The sequence below is a fragment of the Thalassophryne amazonica genome, chromosome 13, assembly GCF_902500255.1.
Source record: "Thalassophryne amazonica chromosome 13, fThaAma1.1, whole genome shotgun sequence".
In the NCBI taxonomy this organism is placed as follows: domain Eukaryota; kingdom Metazoa; phylum Chordata; class Actinopteri; order Batrachoidiformes; family Batrachoididae; genus Thalassophryne; species Thalassophryne amazonica.
Genome location: NC_047115.1, coordinates 57808196 through 57833125, shown reverse-complemented (window position 1 = coordinate 57833125; position 24930 = coordinate 57808196). Strand labels below are relative to the sequence as shown.

The 24930-nt window shown below is 43.0% G+C and overlaps 1 protein-coding gene across 1 annotated transcript in view; it reads left to right on the top strand.

Annotated features, from left to right (window-relative positions):
* The window catches only part of col9a1b (collagen, type IX, alpha 1b), a 44684-nt gene extending 19754 nt beyond the window's left edge, over positions 1 to 24930 (top strand). Inside the window, exons 15-32 of the mRNA XM_034185547.1 lie at positions 4677 to 4730; positions 4813 to 4866; positions 4977 to 5030; positions 5125 to 5178; positions 5295 to 5348; positions 8559 to 8603; positions 8706 to 8759; positions 10987 to 11040; positions 11119 to 11172; positions 11707 to 11778; positions 13889 to 13924; positions 14019 to 14063; positions 14186 to 14218; positions 14327 to 14473; positions 22472 to 22526; positions 23389 to 23577; positions 24361 to 24438; positions 24521 to 24930. Of these exons, the coding sequence (XP_034041438.1) occupies positions 4677 to 4730; positions 4813 to 4866; positions 4977 to 5030; positions 5125 to 5178; positions 5295 to 5348; positions 8559 to 8603; positions 8706 to 8759; positions 10987 to 11040; positions 11119 to 11172; positions 11707 to 11778; positions 13889 to 13924; positions 14019 to 14063; positions 14186 to 14218; positions 14327 to 14473; positions 22472 to 22526; positions 23389 to 23577; positions 24361 to 24438; positions 24521 to 24717 (1329 nt within the window). The 3' untranslated portion in view covers positions 24718 to 24930. The remainder of the gene's footprint in view (positions 1 to 4676; positions 4731 to 4812; positions 4867 to 4976; positions 5031 to 5124; positions 5179 to 5294; positions 5349 to 8558; positions 8604 to 8705; positions 8760 to 10986; positions 11041 to 11118; positions 11173 to 11706; positions 11779 to 13888; positions 13925 to 14018; positions 14064 to 14185; positions 14219 to 14326; positions 14474 to 22471; positions 22527 to 23388; positions 23578 to 24360; positions 24439 to 24520) is intronic.

The window sequence follows — 24930 nt, the reverse complement described above, 5'->3', positions numbered from 1 at the left end:
CTGTTCCACCTCCTGGTTTACCCGTTCTGCTTGCCCGTTGGTCTGAGGGTGGTACCCGGACGAGAGACTCACCGTCGCCCCCAGTTCCCGGCAGAAGCTCCTCCAGACTTGCGAGGAGAACTGGGGACCGCGATCGGAGATGATGTCTGTTGGAATCCCATGCAGCCGGACGACGTGGTGGACCAGGAGGTCCGCTGTCTCCTGGGCTGTTGGGAGCTTCGGGAGGGCCACGAAGTGGGCCGCCTTGGAGAACCGGTCCACTATCGTGAGGATGGTGGTGTTGCCCTGGGATGGCGGGAGGCCCGTGACAAAATCCAGGCCGATGTGGGACCAGGGGCGATGAGGCACAGGCAGCGGCTGGAGTAGGCCTGGTGCCCTGCGATGGTCAGCCTTGCCCCTGGCGCAGGTGGTGCAGGCCTGGATATAATCCCGGACGTCGGCCTCTAGGGACGCCCACCAGAAGCGCTGCCGGACAACTGCCACGGTTCTTCGCACCCCTGGGTGACAGGAGAGCTTGGAGCCGTGACAGAAGTCCAGGACTGCAGCCCTAGCTTCTGGTGGGACGTATAGTTTGTTCTTCGGCCCAGTTCCAGGGTCCGGGCTTCGTGCCAGGGCCTCCCGGACGGTTCTCTCTACGTCCCAGGTGAGGGTGGCCACGATAGTGGACTCCGGGATGATGGGTTCCGGTGGATCCGACAACTCTGTTTTGACTTCGTCTTCATGCACCCGGGACAAGGCATCCGATTTCTGGTTTTTGGTCCCGGGACGGTAGGTGATCCAGAAGTCAAAATGGCCGAAGAACAGTGACCAGCGGGCTTGCCTGGGGTTCAGCCGCTTGGCGGTCCTGATATACTCCAGGTTCCGGTGGTCAGTGAAAACCGTGAATGGCACGGACGTTCCCTCCAACAGATGTCTCCACTCTTCAAGAGCCTCTTTCACCGCAAGGAGTTCTCGATTGCCGACGTCATAGTTCCGTTCGGCCGGGGTCAACCTGCGGGAAAAATAGGCACATGGGTGAAGGACCTTATCGGTCTTCCCGCTCTGGGAAAGCACAGCTCCTATCCCTGAGTCCGAGGCATCCACTAACTGGCGACTAGGATCGGGCTGCGCCGTTTCAACTCCTTGAACGCGGCATCGCAACGATCCGACCAGGTGAAGGGGACTTTTGGTGAGGTCAGGGCTGTCAGGGGGCTAACTACCTGACTGTAGCCCTTAATGAACCTCCTGTAGAAATTTGCAAAGCCGAGGAACTGTTGCAGCTTCCTACGGCTAGTGGGTTGGGGCCAGTCTCTCACCGCCGCAACCTTGGCCGGATCAGGAGCGATGGAGTTGGGGGAGATGATAAACCCCAGGAAGGACAAAGATGTGCGGTGAAACTCACACTTCTCGCCCTTCACAAACAGCCGGTTCTCCAACAACCGCTGCAGGACCTGACGTACATGCCGGACATGAGTCTCAGGATCCGGGGAAAAGATGAGTATATCGTCTAGATATACGAAGACGAATCGGTGCAGGAAATCCGGCAAGACATCGTTAACTAATGGTTGGAACGTCACGGGGGCGTTTGTGAGGCCGAACGGCATGACCAGGTACTCAAAGTGACCTAATGGGGTGTTGAATGCCGTCTTCCATTCGTCTCCCTTCCGGATCCGAACCAGGTGATACGCATTTCTAAGATCCAGCTTAGTAAAGATTTTGGCTCCATGCAGGGGGGTGAACACGGAATCTAATAATGGCAACGGGTATCGGTTGCGAACCGTAATCTCATTCAGCCCCCTGTAATCAATACATGGACGAAGTCCGCCATCTTTCTTGCCCACAAAAAAGAAACCTGCCCCCATCGGGGAGGTGGAGTTCCGGATCAGCCCGGCAGCTAATGAGTCCCGGATGTAGGTCTCCATTGATTCGCGCTCAGGTCGTGAGAGGTTGTACAGCCTGCTGGACGGGAACTCAGCACCTGGAACCAAATCAATGGCACAATCGTACGGACGGTGCGGGGGAAGGGTGAGTGCCAGATCCTTGCTGAAGACGTCAGCAAGATCGTGGTACTCAACCGGCACTGCCGTCAGATTGGGAGGGACTTTGACCTCCTCCTTAGCCTGGGAACCGGGAGGAACCAAGGATCCTAAACACACCCGATGGCAGGTTTCGCTCCACTGAACCACCACCCCAGACGGCCAATCGATCCGGGGATTGTGCTTTAACATCCATGGGATGCCCAAAATTACGCGGGAGGTAGAAGGAGTTACAAAAAACTCAATCTCCTCCCGGTGGTTTCCAGACACCACCAGAGTTACTGGTTGTGTCTTGTGTGTGAGTAAACGGAGGAGGGTGCCATCTAGTGCCCGCACCTGCAATGGCGTAGGAAGCGCCACCAGAGGGAGCCCTACCTCCTTTGCCCATCTGCTGTCTAGCAGATTTCCTTCTGACCCCATGTCCACCAGTGCTCGGGCTTGAAGGGTTAAATCCCCGCTCAGGATTGTGACTGGGAGTCGTGTGGCAATTTGTGTGTGTCTCACTTGAATGTCTTGACCCCCCCTTAGCCCGGTCTCTAAGGGCGAGTGTTGACGTCTTGGCCGTTTGGGGCAGTCTCTCTGTGTGTGCTCTTTTGAGCTGCAGAGAAAACACTCTCCACGGATCAGCCTCCCCATTTTGGCCCTGTGCGTTTCCCTAACAACGTCAACAGGGGGAGCTGTTGCCCCACAAAGCGCTGCGGCTGTGGAGCGTGGGGAGGGCGGCCCCTTTTCGCACCCGGAAGGGAGAGGGGCGGCGCGTATCCGGTCACGTCCTTCGCCTCGCTCCCGACGGCGTTCCTCTAACCGATTGTCTAATCGTATAACGAGATCAATAAGCCCGTCTAAATCCCGCGGTTCGTCCTTGGCCACCAGGAGCTCCTTCAGGACCAACGACAGTCCGTTTACGAAGGCGGCGCGGAGGGCAGTGTTATTCCAGCCGGACCTCGCAGCCGGGATGCGGAAGTCGACTGCATAAGCAGCTGCGCTCCGGCGCCCCTGTCTCATTGACAGCAGCACGGCTGAAGCGGTCTCTCCTTTATTTGGGTGATCGAACACTGTTCTGAACTCCCTCACAAACCCATCATATGTCAGAAGGAGCCGTGAATTTTGCTCCCAAAGTGCTGTAGCCCAAGCGCGTGCCTTGCCGCGAAGCAGATTAATTACATAAGCTATCTTACTAGCATCAGTCACATACATGACGGGACGTTGTGCGAAGACGAGCGAACACTGCATAAGAAAGTCCGCGCATGTCTCCACACAACCCCCGTACGGCTCTGGAGGGCTTATGTATGCTTCAGGGGAAGGTGGGAGGGGTCGTTGAACGACCTGTGGAATGTCACTGTTACGCACAGGGTCGACAGGAGGGAGAGCCGCAGCAGTGCCCTGAGGGCGCGCTTCCACCTGCGCGGCGAGAGCCTCCACCCTGCGGTTAAGGAGGACGTTCTGCTCGGTCATTAAATCCAACCAAGCCGTGAAAGCGGTGAGGATCCGCTGCAACTCACCGATCATTCCTCCTGCGGACGCCCGTGCGCCCTGTTCTTCCATTGGCCGTTCAACAGCCGGTTGACGCCCCTCGGGATCCATGACGTTGGCCGAGATATCCTGTTGGGAGAGTGTAGGTACACGGACCCACAACAGGGGGCGCAAATGAACGGACAATGGAATAGGTCAAATAACACACTTTACTGTTGTGAATATGCACAACAAGTACAACAGATTACAATAATGGACAAAGTCAAATTCACACAGGTGTCGCGTGGGCAGGCTCGAAGATAGGAGACGTCTCTCCAAAGTAGAACCGGAACCACACAGTTTCCTCCGCCACCAGACCCCGGGAATACTGGAGCCGCCAAGTCCCGAACTCCCAGGTGGCCACTGCCTCCGCGTGTCGGACCTGGTACTGCTGGCGAGGAACAAAGGACAATTAAAGGAGGGCGCGTTCGCACCCAGGAATCCGAACGGCAGGTAAGTTACCTCCACCTCTCGTTGGAAAATACTCTCAGAGCAATGCACAAAAGTCACAAAGATCACTGTTAAACAGTCAGCTGAGCACGTTACCTTCTCGGTAGAAACGATATCTCGGCAAAGAGGTGGAGGTGTCGTCCTGCTGATATTCCCCTGTTGATCAGATGATGGGTAACAGCTGTTGCAGGTGATGCGTGACAGCTGTCACCCTGGCTGCTCCTGTGAGGCGGCTGCGCCCTCTCGTGCCTGAAGCCCGCACTTCAGGCAGGGCGCCCTCTGGTGGTGGGCCAGCAGTACCTCCTCTTCTGGCGGCCCACACAACACATTCTAAAGAATTTTTCGGTTAAAATATTTTGGGGTAAAGCCTGGCCTTGTATAGATTAGAAACCTTTTTGATGGTAAGTCCCTTTGGTGCTCTCTTGTTTTCACTTGGGGTCGCTACAGCGGATAAAAGGTGGATCTGCACGCTGATTTGACACAAGTTTTACACCGGATGTCCTTCCTGATGCAACTCCACATTACATAGAGAAATGTGGCAGGGGTGGGGTTTGAATGGGGAACTGTCTGCACTGAAACCTAGCGCACTAACCACTTGGCCACAAGTTTTAAAACTCAAAAATCAACATTGCAAGATCTAATTTTGTGCCTTGTTTGAGAATTAAGTACATGTCAACAAACAACATTGTTCTTCGGCAGGGACCTCGAGGCCCTGATGGAGATCCAGGTCCTCAGGGTGTTTCAGGTGCAGCTGTAAGTAGAGTCTGCAAACAAAATGTTTGCCAGTTTTGCACTTTATGCTGTGAATTATTATTGGTTGAATATTTTATTTTAGGGGGATCAAGGCCAGAGAGGTGTGATGGGTGAGCCTGGACCCAAAGGAGAAATGGTTCGTAGGCACACTGTCACGTATACATTTTCATATGTAGAATATCATTTGTTAGACTTGTTAATGCAATTATGACATGTGGTTAATTTCTCTGCTGCTTTTTTGTGCAGGGTAGCCAAGGACCGAGAGGAGCAACAGGTCTTCCAGGTCCCAAAGGGGAGGTTGTGAGTGTCCAGTCAATACAGATTTCTTTTTTCTAACTGTAAGATACATCATCTGCCACCAGTTCATTGCTCCCCGTCCCCCTTTTTTCCCCAGGGCCTATCAGGTGTGGATGGTCGGGAGGGTATTCCTGGGTTGCCAGGAGCAAAAGTAAAGCTGCACTTTAAACACATTTTAATTTTATAGTTTGTATGGAGTACTGTCATCAAAGCTCTGCTGTTAGGAGTAATATTATCTACATTTTGTCAATGTTTGTTTCCCTCTAGGGAAGTGTTGGGGTGCCTGGGGTTCCTGGAGAAGTTGGGCTACTGGGACTCCCTGTGAGTATGACTTTTTACCACTGGAGTGTCAAAACTGGCTTTGACTGGATGCATCAAAAGTAACTTCCACGACTTAATTAGGATTACACAATAGAGTGTTGTCAATAACTTGTAAACTCCTACGTGCTGATGCAAGCAACTGGTCCATCCCTACTTCTTGAAAGTAACTATCTATTGCAGCCAAGTGAAATGTAGACGTCTCTTTGGCCTTCTTCAGTTGCTGGGGTCCTCAACACTGAGACACCTGTGCATTGGGTCATGCCCAGAGAAACACACCAACTAGCCAAAATGAGATGATGTTCCCTCACTATGCAAGTACTGTAATACTCCTCAGCTGGGGCTCCCTAAGTAGCTGTTCATTTGCCAAAAAGTCATTCGAGTGGATCTAAAGTATTCTCAGAGTCAGAACACATCAAATATCAAAGACATCCAGTCATTGTCTTAGGTTGCTGGTTATTGTCCAAGTCTCATAACCATACAGTAAGACAGGAAGCTCCAGGACCCCAAAGACCAATGTATTGTTAAACTAACTGGAGAGTTTGCATATTGTGAAAATGATTGTTCGTAAATTAATTTTGGTCTAGTTCTGGAGATCCGCATCAGATAGATTTTTGGGTCTTTGATAGAGATACACTGTGGTGGTATACTTCGTTCCACAGCAATTGCTGTTGGGTTCCATCACACTTGAACTGTTGGGTAGGATTGTGGAGTCCAGCAATTTGTGGTCCATTTCCACTGCTCAACCTACTTCCTGGATGTCATGAATGTTTAGAGGTATGGCCCCTTCTCAGCTGTTGTTTCTCCATTCCAATGAAGACAAATTAAGCTCATGCTGCTACACATGCAATGATCTAATAATTCTGTGACAGTTCTGACTATCATGTAGATTTTGTCATTATTCCTTGAGGACTCAAATCCTAGCTGGACCTTGCCTTTTGAGAAGAAAGCCAACAATGGCTGTACCCATTCAATGATTCATCTCTTGCCTCTGCTGTCCATTCTGTTTTGGTTCTTCTACTCTTGCTCACATTTCACTAGTCTGGCTTGGCATTTATTGCTTGTAATATCTTCTCTCATGTGAGTTAACAACCAATCAGCATTGAGTCCTTCTCAACAGTTTTTCATGGCCCCTCAGAAGTACCAACCCTGGAAAAGGGACTTAAAAGGCCCCCAAAATCACCTTTCATGGGTGGTCCCTGGGGTGGAGACATGCGCTGTGGTGCTGATGGAATCAGGCATTTAGGTACCTTTGTTGGTAGTGAAAGGTTTACTGACAAGGACTTTGCAAATGATGCTGTGATCTTTGCAGAAGCAATGATTGCATCACTTGCAAAGCTGAGTAATGATGAATAAAAAGTCTGTCTATCTTGGTTTGTGTTTGTACTGGATTAGGTCTAAGATCTCGACTTTCAGTGACTTTATGGACTATCAGAAGTGTATCTGTAGTATCTCCTGAAAGTGTTGATCTGAGCTGTGACACTCCTGTTTCTGGTCCTCAGCCTTTGAGATCAATAGATGCCTGAGAAAAACTTATGGAGTCATGAGGTCCCTGGACAGAGGTGTTGCACAGTGTCAAAAATAACACCAAAAAATTAAAAGTCTGACCGGAAAATGCCAAAATAGTTTCCAAGTTTGAGAATATGCAATGATCTATAGCAGGGGTGGCCAAGTTTGGTCCTCGAGAGCCACCTTCCTGACACTCTTAGTTGTCTCCCTGCTCCAACACACCTGAATCCAATGAAAGACTCGTTAGCAGACTTTTAATGAGCCTTTCACTGGATTCAGGTGTGTTGGAGCAGGGAGACAACTAAGAGTGTCAGGAAGGTGGCTCTCGAGGACCAAACTTGGCCACCCCTGATCTATAGTATCAAAAGCCGCACTATGATCTACCAGCTGCAGTGGTATCTGAATCTGTAGTGAGCAGAGGATCATTCATTCCTTTATTTTGCTTCCAAGGAGGGATTAATCTTGAATGCTGACTCTAATAGTTCAGAGATTGTTAATGATAAATATGTTATTTTGAAACAACTTTTTCAGGTACTTTTTGTTTCAGTGAAAAATCAGAGGGGAAGTTTCTGACAAGATTTGGAACTTTACAACTTTGACAGTTTTACAACCATATCAGTCTTCTGTATTGAAGGTTCAGGTGTCCTGAAGTGTCAGTAGGCTGAGTGTATTGCTCCTCTTTCAGGCCCGTGTTGAGGTTTCTGAAACATACACACGTGATACAGCAATAACTATGAAAAATTGATCACACCAGTGATAAAAGTTATTGATCGCCATTATTTTTATATAATAAATGTTCTGTGAGAATAGACTATTAGATACCACTGCTGGGGGTTAGCCAATGAAAACACCACAGAGGCTTTTCCAGTGTGGTCATAAAGCACTTGACATAACTCTCTAGGATGATATATACCTCTGCTTTGACGAGTGCTGCCCTAGTTGTATCATTTCAATAATCCATAATAAATCCAATTTATTTTCTGATTGCTGGCAAACTATGATTGTACTTTTCCCTGACATTATACTCTTTATACTATGATGATGAACATTTTATATTAAATCAGAAATCAATAGTACATATCAATAGTGTGTTAAAGCTGTTTTAATTTATAGTTGTGAGACTTGGATCCAAACCAATGACCTAAGTCGAGGATTATGTGTCTTTGGTACGAGGTCTCATTGGAGGATTTTTGGGTACCACTGGAAAAACTTTTATGTCAAATTAGCAGTTACTTAGGGGGACTAAACTGAGGACTATCATTTCATGCAACATGAACTAAGACATTTTGGACATGTAGCACATGTGGACATGTGTTTCTCTGTGCATGATCTAGCATGCAAGTGCCTCAGTGATGAGTACCCCATTGGCTGGAGAAGCCCAAAGGGACACTCACGTTTTACCTAGCAGTGGCAGCTAGATGGTTATTTTCGAGAGGTGGGGATGAACTGGTTATCTGTCTGGGTGGTTGCTATCCAGGACCCAGGGTCGTTCCACGGTTTGGTGGATGCAGTGACGTGCGCACCAGTGAGAGCATCCAGATTTGACATAGAGCACCAATGCAAATAATTTTTCTAAACACAACCAGTACATGCTTTTTATCCACTAAAATAATCTCATTAATGTTCTGACAGTGGGGTGAAGGGCATATTTTGGTGTTATGAAAAAAAAGTCATAGTTATATTAATTCAATTCTGCTTTTGTAGGGGTTGCCTGGTGTACCTGGACCGAAAGGCTCGAGTGGCCCTAAGGTTTACTCACACAGGATTAACTATTATTCATACATTACATTTCTTTATATGTGCATGTGTTCATTTTAAATTGTGGGAACTGCTTTGTGTATTTCTGTGCAGGGAGATGTAGGTAAAACAGGCCTCCCTGGAACAATAGGTTTTGCAGGCAAACCAGTAAGTATGAATAGCATGGACATGCTGCCGTCATGTATAGTGCACCGGAAAGTATTCACAGCACTTCACTTTCCACATTTTGTTGTTACAGCCTTATTAAAAAAATGAATGAAATTAATTTTTTTCTCAAAATTCTCCACACAATACCCCATAATGACAATGTGAAGAAGTTTTTGAAATTTTTTCAAATGTATAAAAAAAAAATGACATATACATATGCATTCACAGCCTTTGCCATGAAGCTCAAAATTGAGCTCAGGTGTATCCCGTTTCCACCGATCATCCTTGAGATGTTTCTACAGCTTAATTGGAGTCCACCCGGGGTAAATTCAGTTGATTGGACATGATTTGGAAAGGCACACACCTGTCTACATACAAGGTCCCACAGTTGACAGTTCATGTCAGAGCACAGACAAAAGCGAAGGCTTACCTCCCAGCGTGTGATTTTGAGCAAGTTATTCATTTGTTTATAACATATCATCTCGATTATTGTAACTCACTCTACTGTGGACTGGACCAGTCATCTAAAGCGTCTGCAGCAGGTTCAGAACGCTGCTGCACGACTGCTCACAGGGATGAGGAAGCAAGAGCACATCTCCCCTGTGTTAGCCTCGCTCCATTGGCTCCCAGTCACATTTAGGATTGATTTTAAGATCCTGCTGCTTGTGTTCAAGTGTTTAAATGGTTTGGCTCCCGAATACCTCTCTGAGCTTTTGACTCCTTATGTTCCGGTCAGATCAGTGAGGTCAGAAAGCCAGCTTTTATTAAATGTGCCCAGATCTCGATTAAAACTTGAGGTGATCGGGCTTTTTCGGTGGCTGCGCCTAAACTTTGGAACAGTTTGCCTATGCACATCAGAGCTGCTCCATCTCTAGAGTCTTTTAAATCTGTTCTTAAGACTCATTTTTATGCTTTGGCTTTTAATACAATTTAAGCTGTGTGTGTCTGGTCTTATGTGTTTTCGTATATTTTGGAATTTTAATGCTCTGTTTTTGTGGTATTGTTTTTGATATTGTTTTTACTGTGAAACACTTTGGGCAGCTGCTGTTGTTGTAAATGTGCTATATAAATAAAATTGACATTGACATTGACAGACCAAGCATGAAGTCAAAGGAATTGTCTGTAAACCTCAGAGACAGGACTGTCTCGAGGCACAAATTTGGGAATAGGTACAAAAACATTTCTGCTGCTTTGAAGGTCCCACTGAGCACAGCAGCCTCCATCATCCATAAATGGAAGAGGTTTGAATCCACCAGGACCCTAAAGCTCACTGCTCTGTCAGAGTTCCAGCATTCCTCTGCGGAGGGAGGAGATCCTTATAGAAGGACAACCTTCTACAGCAATCCACTAATCAGGCCTGCATGGTAGAGTGGCCAAATGGAAGCCACTCCTTAGTAAAAGACACATGGCAGCCCACCTGGAGTTTGCCAAAAGGCACCTGAAGGACTCTCAGACCATGAGAAACAGAATTCTCTGGTCTGATAAGACAAAGATTGAACTCTTTGGCGTGAATGCCAGGTTTCTTGTTTTGGCGGGAACTCGGCACCATTCCTACAGTGAAGCATGGTGGTGGCAGCATCATTTTTCTTAGTGGCTGGAACTGGAAGACTAGTCAGGATTGAGGGAAAGATAAATTCAGCAATGTACAGACAGTGACCCTAAGCACACAGTCAAGATATCAAAGGACTGGCTTCAGGACAACTCTGTGAATGTCCTTGAGTGGCCCAGCCAGAGTCCAAACCTGAATCTGATTGAACATCTCTGTAGAGATCTGAAAATGGCTGTGCACCGACGCTCCCCATCAAACCTGATGGAGCTTGAGAGGTGCTGCAAAGAGGAATGGACAAAACTGCCCAAAGATAGGTGCACCAAGCTTGTGGCATCATATTCTGGAAGACCTGAGGCTGTAATTGCTGCCAAAGGTGCATCAACAAAACATTGAGCAAAGCCTGTGAATACTTATGTACATGTTTGTTAGGTTTTTTTTTAAATAAATTTTGAAAACAACAACAACAACAACAGAACCCCAACAAAAAACCCAATGTTTTTATTGTTGTTATTATGGGGTGTTGTAAGTGGAATATTGATGGAAAAAATGAATTTGCTCCATTTTGGAATAAGGCTGTAACATAACAAAATGTGGAAAAAGTGAAGCTCTGTGAATCCATTCTGGATGCACTGTATGCCATTTGTTTGGTCAGAGTGACATTTTACTGTTGCCACATAGGGAGAGCAGGGACAAAATGGAGAGGTGGGACCAGTTGGACCCATCGGGGATCCCGTGAGTATGTTTTCTGGTTTGTCCTTGTGCATTGTTCATTGGTACATGTTAAGCTACCTTTGCACCTCTGTCCAACAGGGAGATGTCGGAGAACAAGGCCGTACAGGTCAACCTGGCAAACCAGGTGCCAGGGTAAGTGCAAGCTCATAGTACACAAGAAAAAGCCAAGGCCTATATGACCATATGAATCAGCGCGTATCCAGTTGTAGGTCCTCAGCTGTGATAAAAAGACAGGCAGTAATTAGAGGCACATGGCATTAATTAGTACTTGCATTTTGGGATACTTTGAAAGAAAGCCACTGAAAGGAAGAGACAGTTCAGCGGATGTAGACCCGATTGTCTCAGAGACTAGGCTTTGCCTGGATGTCACACAAGGTCTATTTTCACAGTAAGGGGAGACTTGTAAGCAGTGGACTGAAAGAGCTCTCTGTTCCCATGGCATTCCTCAGGCGGTCGCTCAACAATCAAAGGGCACACACAAACACGCCTAAGAGCATGCCGACTGATGCTATCCTCATTAGCATTCCAATGCACATCATACCCTCAATTTGAAACCTGAGCATATATTGTATTTTCAGTAATCGTGGTTAGGATGTAAAATATTTTTAGGGGTGGTTGTTTATTTATGTTTCTTATGTAATCCTACATGGATTTCTTTTGTTGCAGGGGCCTAAAGGTGACCCTGGCCTTCCTGGTTTTCCTGGACCTCCTGGCCTGCCTGGTGTGAAAGGAGAGAGGGTAAGAGATCACATTAATGAATCTGTTTTAATACTATAGTCTTCAACAGTAAGATGGTGATTAATGCTGGAAAACAACATGCAGCCAAACAGCTCCCTCTAGTGTGGAGTGTTAAAACATTCAGGCCTAAGGGGTCGTGTAAAACAATGATAGATTATTAAACAGTTATTACCATATTCAACTATTTTTTTTCTTTGATACCTAAATTGCTGCAGGGCCAGCAGATTTTCAAAGGATTATTATGATTTTGGTGTCAAATCATTCCACTTCTACGTTACATTACATGACCACAAATTAAAAAATAGGTGTTCAACTCTGATTCTGTTGTTTAACTGTTAAGTTGAACAGTTTTGCTGACTTGTGGCAGTTTTCAGTAAAAAGGTTCAGTTGGGTCAAATGGAAACACGAGGTACCTGTGTAATTTAGACCAAAATTTCCCCTCAAGTCTCAATGCATACTGAGAGTTGAGTACTGGGTGAATGTAGTTGTTTTTGGCTGTTATCATGCACAGACAAAAGTCTGTCAGATTTATATGATTTAAATATGTACATCTGTTGCACATAATCAGAATGTATTAAAATAACATAATTTTCATTGGGCTCATGAGTGATCTGGTCTGCACAAATCCGCCAGTATGTCCATAGAAACTACTGCATATTCAACTTTGACATTTTAGATTTAATAAAATACAATTAAGGACAAGTGAACATTCTTTTTCTGTTATTTTATCATCTTTAACATTAATTGTGGACAGTTATTCTTTTGTATACTAGTTTACATAGGCGCAATTTGGTGGGGGATAGGGGGGACATGTCCCCCCCACCTTTTCAACCAGGGGGGACAGAATATGGTATGTCCCCCCCCCCCACCTTCTGACATATATGTGTGTACTTGAAACATGCTATGTCAGTCTTGTGTGCTAACCATGTCAAAATAGTATCTTTGTTTCTGCAGGTTTGTATTTTTAGCAGCATTGACTTGTTTACAACACCTGTTTCTTGTTTGTCACATTCTGAATTTTCTGGGACTGCATTTGCCCAGATTTGAAACCAAAAATAGTTGCCTCTAGGGACTAGTGTCTACACATAAGTATCAATGGACCATATGCTAATTTACTAAATTCTGAAAGTTAGAAAAGGAAATCAGAAAAGCTATCTGGGACCTCAGAAAGCCCATCTGCAATTATTGCTTGATCTCCAAAATCAGTCTATGCAAGCGAAATTATGTTCAGTATGAGTGTTGTCTTTAGTGCCACTTCGAAAATTAAATTCATGATAAGTAATTTATCCTAAACTTATGATCTGTTGTTTTTTCAAACTTATACAAAAACAAATCTTGAGAAAAAAAAATACAGTATGCGATAGTTAATAATTATTAAGAGCCTGTTCTTTCATATTCATGAATACATTTTACCACATTGCAGTTGTTTTTTTTAATAAAAACTCAACCTATCATTCTTTTTGAGTTCTACGCAAGTGGTGATACCTTATTTACACCAGGATGTTAATAAAATCAATGCTGGCTATTCTCAGAATAAAGTACTTATATCCACAGTTTCAAATTGCATAAGTCAAATGGTGTCCACTTTATGGTCTTCTCAAAACATTAAAATTACTGTTCTGGATGCTCAGAATGCATCTGAGCTTATCTAGAAACTGTTGGCTTATGGGGGCCTAAAGCGGCCCCCAGACCCCCGGCCTATGGGCTTCGGCCCTGCAGGCCTCGCACTTTGTCCCCCCCAATTTCTAGTTCTAAATTGCGCTCTTGCTATTGTAAATATGTTGGCAATGGTCGGGCATGTCTGGACTTGTTCAGACAGAAAGGTAAAGAAGATCTTTTGTATGCATGAGATTTAGGAAGATGTGTTTCTTATTAAAGGGTTCTGGTGGCTACTAAGACCACTGTTGCTTGTAGAGAAGTGCATACTGAAAACAATTGGACACCAATATTAAAACCATACAGCTGACAGTGTCTGAGATATGTCATAGCATCCAAGGAAATACACATGGACAGGTGGAATTATTTATTATTATTTCAAAGTTTTAATTTATTTCCCAAGTATGTGGGACAGTAATTATTTCTAGTTAATGACATATTTTGACTGTTACAGGGAGATCCTGGAGAAACAGGACCCAAAGGAGAACAGGTTTAATGTGATATTCTCACTACAAACAGTAAAGTTACATTCAAATGTTCACGTTGTTGTTTGGCTAAATAATTTACAGAATATGTTTTCATAGGGAGTACAAGGTGATGAGGGAAACCCTGGAGACAAAGGGGATGTTGTAAGTCGTTGCACAAACTCATTATATGGTTAATTTAAGGCAGCCTTTTGACAGTTATGCTCACAAAGTATCTCACAAAGTCCTCTCCAAACATCCTCTTTGTTTTTCCAATGACCTCGTAGGGTGACCAAGGAGAACCTGGAGCCAAAGGCGAGGTGGGATTAAACACATGGTTTGGCCTGCATTGCTGAATATACATTTTTATTTTATTTATTTATTTTTTTGCAATGTTTCTCAGAACTGGTGGCTTATTTTTTCTTAAGCTTGGCAGCCCTGGTGAGCCTGGCAGAAGAGGGCCTGAGGGAAGTCGAGGTCAACCTGGCATTGAGGGACCACCTGGTTCACCTGGACCACGAGGTCTGCAGGGGAACAGAGGTCTACCTGGTGCCAGAGGGTCTCAGGGTCCTGCGGTAGGTCTGAGAGAAAGCCTAAACATATTGAGAAGGTTTATGAGTTTGCCAGCAGTACCTGATAGCATTGTGGCACAGTGAGAAGAAACCCTTTATTCAACATGACAACGTCTGAAGGTCTGAAGTCAGAATGATGACTTCTGTTGTAGACAAAATAATGTAAACAGTGTACCTGTGTTCATTTATACATCTGTGCCCGTATCCACGAAGCAGCCTAAGGCTAAAAATAGCTCCTAGTGACGTAAGATGAAAGTTGTTCACAAAGCACCTTAGGCCTTAAAAGAGCTCCTAAGGTGCCAACTGCTAAGAGGAGCCAGCAGGACTTTTAAGAAGCCTAGAGTGTCTTAAGCAGAGAAAATGGCAGAAAAGACAGAGGAAGGAGAGATATTCTCCATATGTAGGATGACAGTGAGTCAGTAACACGCTACCGGATTGATGTATGTAAATATTTTATGTTAATTTACTGTCTTAATGTATTAATAAATTGTTTAGGTGTTATCATATATACACTGTTAATATTATCATTATTTTATCATTATTATTATTATTAATATTATTTTATTTTGTTATTAATTCCATTTTGTCATTTGATTTTTAAATGGCCCACAATAGAAATAAGTGTTTTCACTTTCTTGTGTCATGCATGTATTTTTAACATATTTACAATTATATACTCAACAAAAATATAAACGCAACACTTTTGGTTTTGCTCCCATTTTGTATGAGATGAACTCAAAGATCTAAAACTTTTTCTACATACACAATATCACCATTTCCCTCAAATATTGTTCACAAACCAGTTGAAATCTGTGATAGTGAGCACTTCTCCTTTGCTGAGATAATCCATCCCACCTCACAGATGTGCCATATCAAGATGCTGATTAGACACCATGATTAGTGCACAGGTGTGCCTTAGACTGCCCACAATAAAAGGCCACTCTGAAAGGTGCAGTTTTGTTTTATTGGGGGGGGATACCAGTCAGTATCTGGTGTGACCACCATTTGCCTCATGCAGTGCAACACATCTCCTTCGCATCATCCGTGAAGAGAACACCTCTCCAACGTGCCAAACGCCAGCGAATGTGAGCATTTGCCCACTCAAGTCGGTTATGACGACAAACTGGAGTCAGGTCGAGACCCCGATGAGGACGACGAGCATGCAGATGAGCTTCCCTGAGACGGTTTCTGACAGTTTGTGCAGAAATTCTTTGGTTATGCAAACCGATTGTTTCAGCAGCTGTCCGAGTGGCTGGTCTCAGACGATCATGGAGGTGAACATGCTGGATGTGGAGGTCCTGGGCTGGTGTGGTTACACGTGGTCTGCAGTTGTGAGGCTGGTTGGATGTACTGCCAAATTCTCTGAAACGCCTTTGGAGACGGCTTATGGTAGAGACATGAACATTCAATACACGAGCAACATCTCTGGTTGACATTCCTGCTGTCAGCATGCCAACTGCACGCTCCCTCAAATCTTGCGACATCTGTGGCATTGTGCTGTGTGATAAAACTGCACCTTTCAGAGTGGCCTTTTATTGTGGGCAGTCTAAGGCACACCTGTGCACTAATCATGGTGTCTAATCAGCATCTTGGTATGGCACATCTGTGAGGTGGGATGGATTATCTCAGCAAAGGAGAAGTGCTCACTATCACAGATATAGACTGGTTTGTGAACAATATTTGAGGGAAATGGTGATATTGTGTATGTGGAAAAAGATTTAGATCTTTGAGTTCATCTCATACAAAATGGGAGCAAAACCAAAAGTGTTGCGTTTATATTTTTGTTGAGTATTATGTACTCACAATGAACAGGGCTAGGGCAAGGATGTTCACATTTTTAGCCAAAGACATTTCAAACATTTTCTTTTACTTGTCGTCATAAAGTCATAGCTTCAGATTCAAGATTGTACAATAAAATTTCAAATTAATAATAATAATAATAATAAACAGTTATAAAGTATCTTTTTTCAGTAGTTGTAATTTGTGGTTAAATATGCACAAAAATGCAGGAAATGGTACCTACAAATTAAAAAATTCAAAATTTGCCAGGGGAGCAAATGCCCGCAGACCCCCCAAGGGAAGTGCGATGCAACTCATCCCTCCCATCCCTCCCCCTTTACAAAATCTTGGATCTGCTCCTGAGGTGCATACAGGATCAGCTGTGGTGACCTTGAGCAAAACAGGAGCAGCCAAAAGACTCACACACCTCATGAAAAATTTAGTATCACAAACCGTCAGTTCAATTCTCTTCAATAATATTTTTCTCCCCGTTGTAGCACATGTAATTTTTTCTTTTGCAACACATCACATGAAGAATTGGTCGCTAAAGCTCAATCAAGAAATGGCACTATTCCAGTTCTTTAATGAGAGTGCAGAGTTCAGTCTTAAGCTGGCCATACACTCCACAATGATACGATGTGATACAACCATATCATAAATGTATCAACATAACACAGGTGCATATAGTATAAAATCCATAGAATAGACATTAGCAGAAAGAAAGATAGAAAGACATTATTACTGTCTGTTTATGTGGAAAATAGCAAACACAGCAACACATTTAATGAGTTCAGAATTTATTACCTCCACCAAGGAGGTTATGTTTTCAGTCGCGTTTGTTTGTTTGTTTGTTTGTCAGCAGGATAACTCAAAACGTTTTGAACGGATTTTGATGAAATTTTGTGGAGTGGTTGGAAATGACAAGAGGAACAAGTGATTAAATTTTAGTGGTGATCCGGATCACGATCCGGATCCAGGAATTTTTTTTAAAGGATTCTTCACCATTGCTGGATAGAGGGAATTTTGACATTCTAGTTTCTAACTCCATAAAAACAAGGCAGAAAGGCTTGAAAAAAATTAGGGTGTAACATAGTCAAATGTTCTATCAAACAACAAAATTTGGTGATGATCGGATCTGGATTCCGGATCTGGTGATCCAGAATATACAAAAATATAGGGAAAATAGAAAATGTGTCAGTGTGAGGTGACAAATGAAGCTAGAGATGCACAACTAACACCAAATTGTAGTTGAATCTGTACTGATTCAGTAAGGTGTCATCAGATTTGATGTAGCTTCAAATGTTATGGAGCTAGATCCAGAAGAAAACCACCATTACCGAAAAATCATTTTTATACAATAACGTTTGAACTAATAAAGACATAAAAGTGATTCCAAGTTCTAGTGGTATGTTTTCATGGTCAGGGATGTCAAATATAAAGGAAAGAAAAGTGTATGTATCATAGTTTTGGTTGTAACACTGAATTGTTGAATAGATCACTGTGCCAAGGAGGGAATCTCTTTAGGGTCAGTGACCCTATGGCCTTGTTTAGAGAAGTGTTTCATAAATGTTAAAAAATTCATATATTTGCAGTTTAGTTGAATAATAAATTGAATTTTGTCTCTTATTTGTTTTTGTCTATAAGCACATTCAATATCAATATCAGTGCTCAGATGACAGTAGCTTCTGGGAAAGGTGCAAGTTGCAATAAACTGTGATGCCAAGTGCTAAGGATACATGCTATCCAGTCACAGCAGATGAAACTTTTTTTTACTACTGAGCAAACATCATTGTTAGACTTTTTTAGATTCAATGATTCCACGGCGTGTAGATGTTATGGCGTCAGTGACCCCGTGACCTTGGCGGAGGTTTGCACTCTCTGAGTGCTTCTAGTTTGGTTTGCTTCGATACACATAAATTCAATTGTATGAATGGATTACCTTGAGTGCATTGCAAAACATTATTCAAGCCATGAGAATTAATTATTTGTTGTGCCCACGCAATAGCATTTTGTGTGCTATACATTTATTGTTGTTATTATTATTATTTGCATATTTTCGCTCTCTGTAGCCACCCCAGGGCTCCATGGGTGTGTGTGTGTGTGTGTTTGTGTTTGCCTTCCTGTGTGTGCCCGTCTGTGTGCCCCAGTTTGCATCCTCGCCTACCTGTAACAGTATATACTCGTATGTAACTCTGTGCAAAAAGGATTATGATGCAGTACTGGAAATACAGCACTGTTTACATTGCAGGATTCTTGAACGTGCTTTAACTGCTGCTTTGCCATCATATCTCACCAACATACATGATTACTCTGTACACACTGCAGTACGGCGTGTGTTTCTTTATAATCCTTGTGTAACACCAGTATTATTGCATAGTGTACAGCCATCTTAGCCAAGGGGAGAAAACATAATTCAAAAACTATTCTAGCCTGAACAAACAGGCAGGCAGCAAAAGAGAAGAATAAACTTAAAAAAAAATCTGGCAGAGGATCTAGTTGATAGAGTGCTGCCAAAACATTTGTGCATACTTGAACTTTTACACATTTGAATTTTGTAATGACATTAAATTTGAAAAATAAAACTGTAAATGAAGTCCAAGACATATTCAGTGGCTTGGACAGTTCATTAATCCATTTCCTTACTTGTGCAAAGAAAACCGGCTGTAAAAGTGATGATCTAAGGTGATGTCGATCACCTTAGTATTTCTCTTTTTTTCTTGTTGGTTAATGCTGGCAAATTATACAGTATTTTTTTGTCTTTCTGATGCCTGATTCTGTTTTTTCTCTCTGTTTAAGGTGCAGCTCCATCCAGAGATGGGAGTTGTATTTGTGTTGGTGATCCTCCTGTCCTGTACGCCAATAGCATTTCTTGTATATTCGTCCATGAATTGTTCTGTGAATTGTTCTGTAATTTATGTTTGTAGCATGGCCCAAGAAGAGGGTCACCCCTTTGAGTCTGGTCTGCTTGAGGTTTCTTCCTCAGAGGGAGTTTTTCCTTACCACTGTTGGTCTGGGGGTTGGTAAGGTTAGACCTTACCTGTGTGAAGTGCCTTGAGGCAACTCTGTTGTGATTTGGTGCTATATAAATTAAAATAAATTGAAATAGAAATTGATTTAGTTATGTTATGCACACCATTTTTTGGTTTTTATATTTAATTTAATTTATGTCATTGTAGAGATTAGTTTTCATGCAGTTTAATAGGCATCACTGTAGAAATTTTAACATAAAGAAATGTGTTTTTTTATTTGATGTTATAACAAAATTCAAACATGTAAAAGCTCAAGGGTACTCAAACTTTCTGGCAGAACTGTATACAAAGAAGAAGAATCATTTTCCTGTATTTAAATATTAACATCCCATTAGTTTTACTTCAAAGAAAACATTGAAAGCCAGCAGACAGAGAAATATTACCACTTCAAAGGACACAATGTTTTAAAAGATGTTGGACCTTTGATGCGGCTTTAAAGTCTCTTTCTCTCTCTGATATCTCATTTGTTTATATTCTTTAGGATAATAAAATCTACATTGTTGTTGTCTTGTGGTTCACCTATCTATCTATCTATCTATCTATCTATCTATCTATCTATCTATCTATCTATCTATCTATCTATCTATCTATCTATCTATCTATCTATCTATCTATCTATCTATCTATCTATCTATCTATCTATCTATCTATCTATCTATCTATCTATCTATCTATCTATCTATCTATCTATCTATCTATCTATCTATCTATCTATCTATCCTGCAAAAAAGTGGTGTCTAAAAACAAGACAAAAACACTAAATCTGAGGGGAATTATCTTCCTGGCTGGACAGATAATTTCACAAGATGTCTTGAATTGAGATTGTTACATCTAGAAATAACCATGTTCATCACTTAAAATAAGAAATTAACCCTTAAAACAAGATAAATTATCTAACAGTTCTCAATCTGAGTAAGAACGAAATAATTTGCAGTGTACCAAGATAAAAAAAACAACTTTATATTCTGGCTGTTTTTTTCAGTAATGAGTAATCCAACACATTCATCTTTCCAAATCATTAATGACATTAAAGTTCCTTCTCCAAGTCACTGTGCGTTACTATTATTTTTGTATTGTGGGTCAGTTGCAGCATTAAAACCAACCTGTGGGCAGGGGGAGGTCGGTGTTCAGTTGAACTGCCCACTTTCAGCGAGCTGCAAGCACAGAGCCGTACCCGCTGTGCAGCAGGTCCGAGTTGAAATACTGTTGTCTGTCAAAGTGCGATGATGTTCAGAGCTGTGGTTTCACAAAGACATTTTTATGTTTTTTTTTTCTTTGAAACTCTGTGCTTCCATGCGTTTCCTCACTAAAAGCAGCTGATCCATAACATGCCAATACTAACGCTTCCCAAATGCATCTAAAGTCTCTTTCTGAGGATGACATGATATAAAAACCCTGATAAAACTTTCTGACTTGTCAATCTGGTCACGTTTTCTTCATAAATAAACGTTATCCATTCTTCTGCTCAAACAAGCCAGGGGCGAATCCACGCGGGAAGGGGGTGTGGGTGGGGATGTGGCTCCCCACAACAGCCCTAGATTAAAGGTCCACTTTTGAAGACATTTTTCATACTATTACTACTACTAGTACTACTACTTATAATAATAATAATAATAATAATAATAATAATAATTTCAACAACTAAAATGTTTAGAAAGAATTTAAATGTTAGAAAAATGTTAGAAAGAATTTAATACTTACATTTATAAAAAAAAATGTTGGTTAGAAATGGTAAGTTTTACCATTACAGTGCTGTCAAAAGTTAAATATGAGGTCAAGAAAGATGTCTTCATTTTATTTTTTATAACAAGTATTTATGTTCATTGAAGTCAAGAAAGGGTGACTATAAAGTGAGTACTGGCAAAATGAGTTATCATTTTCATGTTGAGGTGACAGGGGGTGTTGTTGGCAGCTGCAAGTAACTAATAAAGCAACTAGTAATCTAACTTAGTTACTTTTAAATTGAGTAATCAGTAAAGTATATGTTACTTTTACAAGGAGTAATCAGTAATTGCTAATTGGATTACTGTTTCAAAGTAACTGTGGCAACACTGGTGGTGAACCCCCTTATGTAAGGTGCGTCTGAGTGCTGCACTGTTAAACTACCACAAAGTCACTGTTGTAGACTTCAGACCTGCCTTTAGGTGGTCTAAAGTGCAAAGGATTTCTTGTGATAGATCATAGTAATGTACCAGTTTTGCACTTGACCACACAACCATAGGTATATAGATGAGTGAAAATACATTTCATATTGAAGGAGAATGGGCGTGAAAATGACAGCTATGTTGGGTGGAAATGAAAACGACACTTGTGTTGTGTTTTCTGACCGTAGAAGATAACACCCAAGATACACTTAAAATGCACCTAAAAACTGGCCACTGAGTGATGGTATGTGTCAAAAATTCCAGAATTCAAAGCTTTGACACAATTACTGACTGCTAATGTGATAAGGAGAATTCGGCTTTTTTTTGGACTTCGTATTTAGTGTCAGGCCGTGAGAATTCTCAGGTGGGAAATTCTTACCTCCCACTTGGTCTGGAACGCAGCATGAACATGTGACTGTTGTTTCTCCATGTACTGTAACAGCTCCTCCAGGGTGCACCGTCACCTCGCACATTGTTGTTCTTTTAATCACGTTAAACTGCACAAATAAATTTCTGTTCGGCATTTTGTTTCATCAGTAAACATGGAAAACTGGAGCAGAAATCGGAAAATGTTCTTTCTTTGGGATTTCAAAGTTTTCACCCCCACTAAAAGGCTTTGGTGACTCAAAAATAGACTTGGAAAGATTCCCCGGCTTGCTCCAGGGTTTTGCCGTTCTGTGGATCAGCTGCACCCCGACATCCCTGCAGAGGAGGCGAGAGAAAAGAGCATTTTCTTCCGGGGATCAGTACAATCCCAACTCAAATTCTACCTTTGTTGTTGCACAGGGAAACCCTTGTATCTCCAAAATGTCAACTGTTCATGATATGAGAAGGACAGCCTCATTTTAGCTTCACCAGATTGCACTTTGAGTTTAATCTGACAAGCAGGAAAAGGTTTCATAAGCCGAAGGACAGCAGGAGTCCCTTCGATCAGAGAGGCTCCTTCAGGTGTGGTGAAAACTGACAAAATAGAAAGAATATTGTTCGCGTGCGATAACGATTCTGCAGACGCGTGATGTCATTGAAATCTGTTATGTGTTTCCTCACAGGGTAAAGAACCAAGCGATCAGCACATCAAACACGTTTGCATGCGAGTCATGCAAGGTAAGAAATGATTGACCTTTGACCTCCTTCATCTTCCCGTCTCGTCTCCTCTCAGGACTTTAATCTTTCCCAGAATGCCTCATTACACTGCCACCCAGAGAGCAGCATCGGCTCATTGATCCAGGCGGCTACCGAAACCGACTGAAGTTCAAAAGGAGGGTCTAATAACCCAAATATAAAATATGCTTCAGCCTTTGTTTATTTGATGGATGAAAGGGTAATTTTTTTTTTTGATTCTCAGAATGTTTGGCTGAAGTCGCAACCTCACTTTTCTTCATTCTTTGCTCTCATGTCTTCACAACTCATCTCCTACTCTCATGACTTTTTTATAACCAAAGTGTTGAAAAATTAATTTCACCTCCAGTGGACCCGCGCTCCTTTGCTCTGAGCGGTGACTCCGCTCGGAAAGGAATCTTTCAAAAAAAAAAAAAAAACAGTCAAGCAGACTGCTGCATAAAATTTCATCTGTACGTAGGAAAGTGGGATTTTGTGTGCAAAATGCCATGCAGGGAGCAGCCACCTGAGATTCATATTAAATCGTTTGCTGCACGAACATATATTTTCTGTCAGTAGATATGCTGAAAGAAAAAAAAAAGAAGAGCATTGTAATTTTTCTGCTCCATTTGGTTCGGTTGAAAAAAGTTGGCAAACGAGACGAGCTCAAGGGGCGTCGTGACCACACTTCACCTCGCTCTGCTCCTCTAATAAAGTACAAGAACTGCTAGGCTGCCTCCTCTCTCACGCTGTCCATATGTTATGGCATTATTTATGAAGCCTAACTATCTTGAAGATCCCACATTTTGAAAAAAAACCTGTTTGGCATCTGATGGCTTCTTGTCTTCTGTCCATTGTGCTGCAACAGAGCAGCTGGCCCAGTTAGCTGCAAGCTTAAGGAGGCCAGAGACCGGTGTAGCTGGTTTACCTGGCAAACCTGGATCCCCAGGGCCTCCTGGACCTCCTGGAGACAGCGGCTTTCCTGGGCAGGCTGGTGCAAGAGGCCTTCCAGGACTCAAAGGGCCACCGGGGCCGATGGGAGTTAAAGGACTTAAAGGTAATCCATAATGTTAAAGGATTTCACTGAAATTCTTTTGTTACTTTTTGACTTATCCTGCTATAAAGTAAAATAAAAGCTGATGAAAATATGACCTTCTTGGGGGAGGCAACTGTGCTGTTTGGAAAATGCGACTCAGGAGGACGGGTTGTAGGATGTCAATGGATCGATTCCTCATTACTACTATATGCCTCAGCAGGATTTTTTCACAGCATAGGGGGAACTTAGTGGGGCATAGCTGTGCAACGAGTGTTGCAAGTGCGACGATTGTAGGAAGGTTATAAATTTTGAAATTTATAACCCTTTGAAACACTATGTCCTGCATTTTGGGGGTCACTTTGTGTTGCTAACTGGGACGTTAAATAATGTGCAACATGTTCTTTAAAGAATAGGAAGAAGAAGAAAAAAAAAAAAATGAAAAGCCCAAATCACAGCATAGGGGATCCAAAACACAGCTTAGGGCCCCCCTATGCTCAAGTGCGCTGGTGAGAAGCACAGTGCCCTTGAGCAAAAGTCTGAACCCTGAAGTGCTCCCAGTCCTGACCACATTGAACATGGGGAAGTTTGGTGTGAAAAAGAGCTTCTGGAGGTGAAGACTTTGGCCAAAAATGCAAAAAAAAAAACCTAAACAAAAAAACTACCCAAAACAAAAATACACTGACCTCACATAAAGGTTGGGAAAAGATGTAAATACCATACTTTTTTAACATCATAAATAGTTCATATTAGTTGAAGGGATGTTATGAATGAGTAAAAATACTTACCGTCTTCACTGTGTCACAGGTGAGACTGGTGACAGGGGCTCCAGGGGGCCAACTGCGCGAGGACCAAAAGGACAGCCAGGACCTCCTGGACTACCTGGTGACTGGGTTTGGCCTTCTAAAATCATCTTTTATTTAATGCTGAGATGTTACAACTCTAATCAGGACTTCTGTGACGGCAGGTGAACCAGGTTTACCCGGATATGGTCAGGACGGACGCGATGGACAGAAGGGCCCTCCTGGCATTCCAGGGCAGCCTGGTGTTCCAGGTCCTCCCGGCCCAGCTGGTCTTAATGGTTACTGCGACCCGTCCACCTGTAACCTCGCAGCTGGCGCCGCCCACCAGTCTCTGGATGTGAAGGGACCTGCAGGAAACTAAAGAAGCATTCTGGCAGAGTCATAAAGACTCCGGTTATCTCCACAGAGCACATAACATTTTTCACACCGTGTTCTCAGGGGCGACGGTTTGTTGCGCCTTCAATCCATTAACCTCCAGTTTTAGCAGCGTGTTCCGTGCCAATTGCGTCTCCAGCAGAAAGCGTCTGCCTCCTCAAAGAAAACAAACAAACCGCAAAACAATGCTTTTATGTGC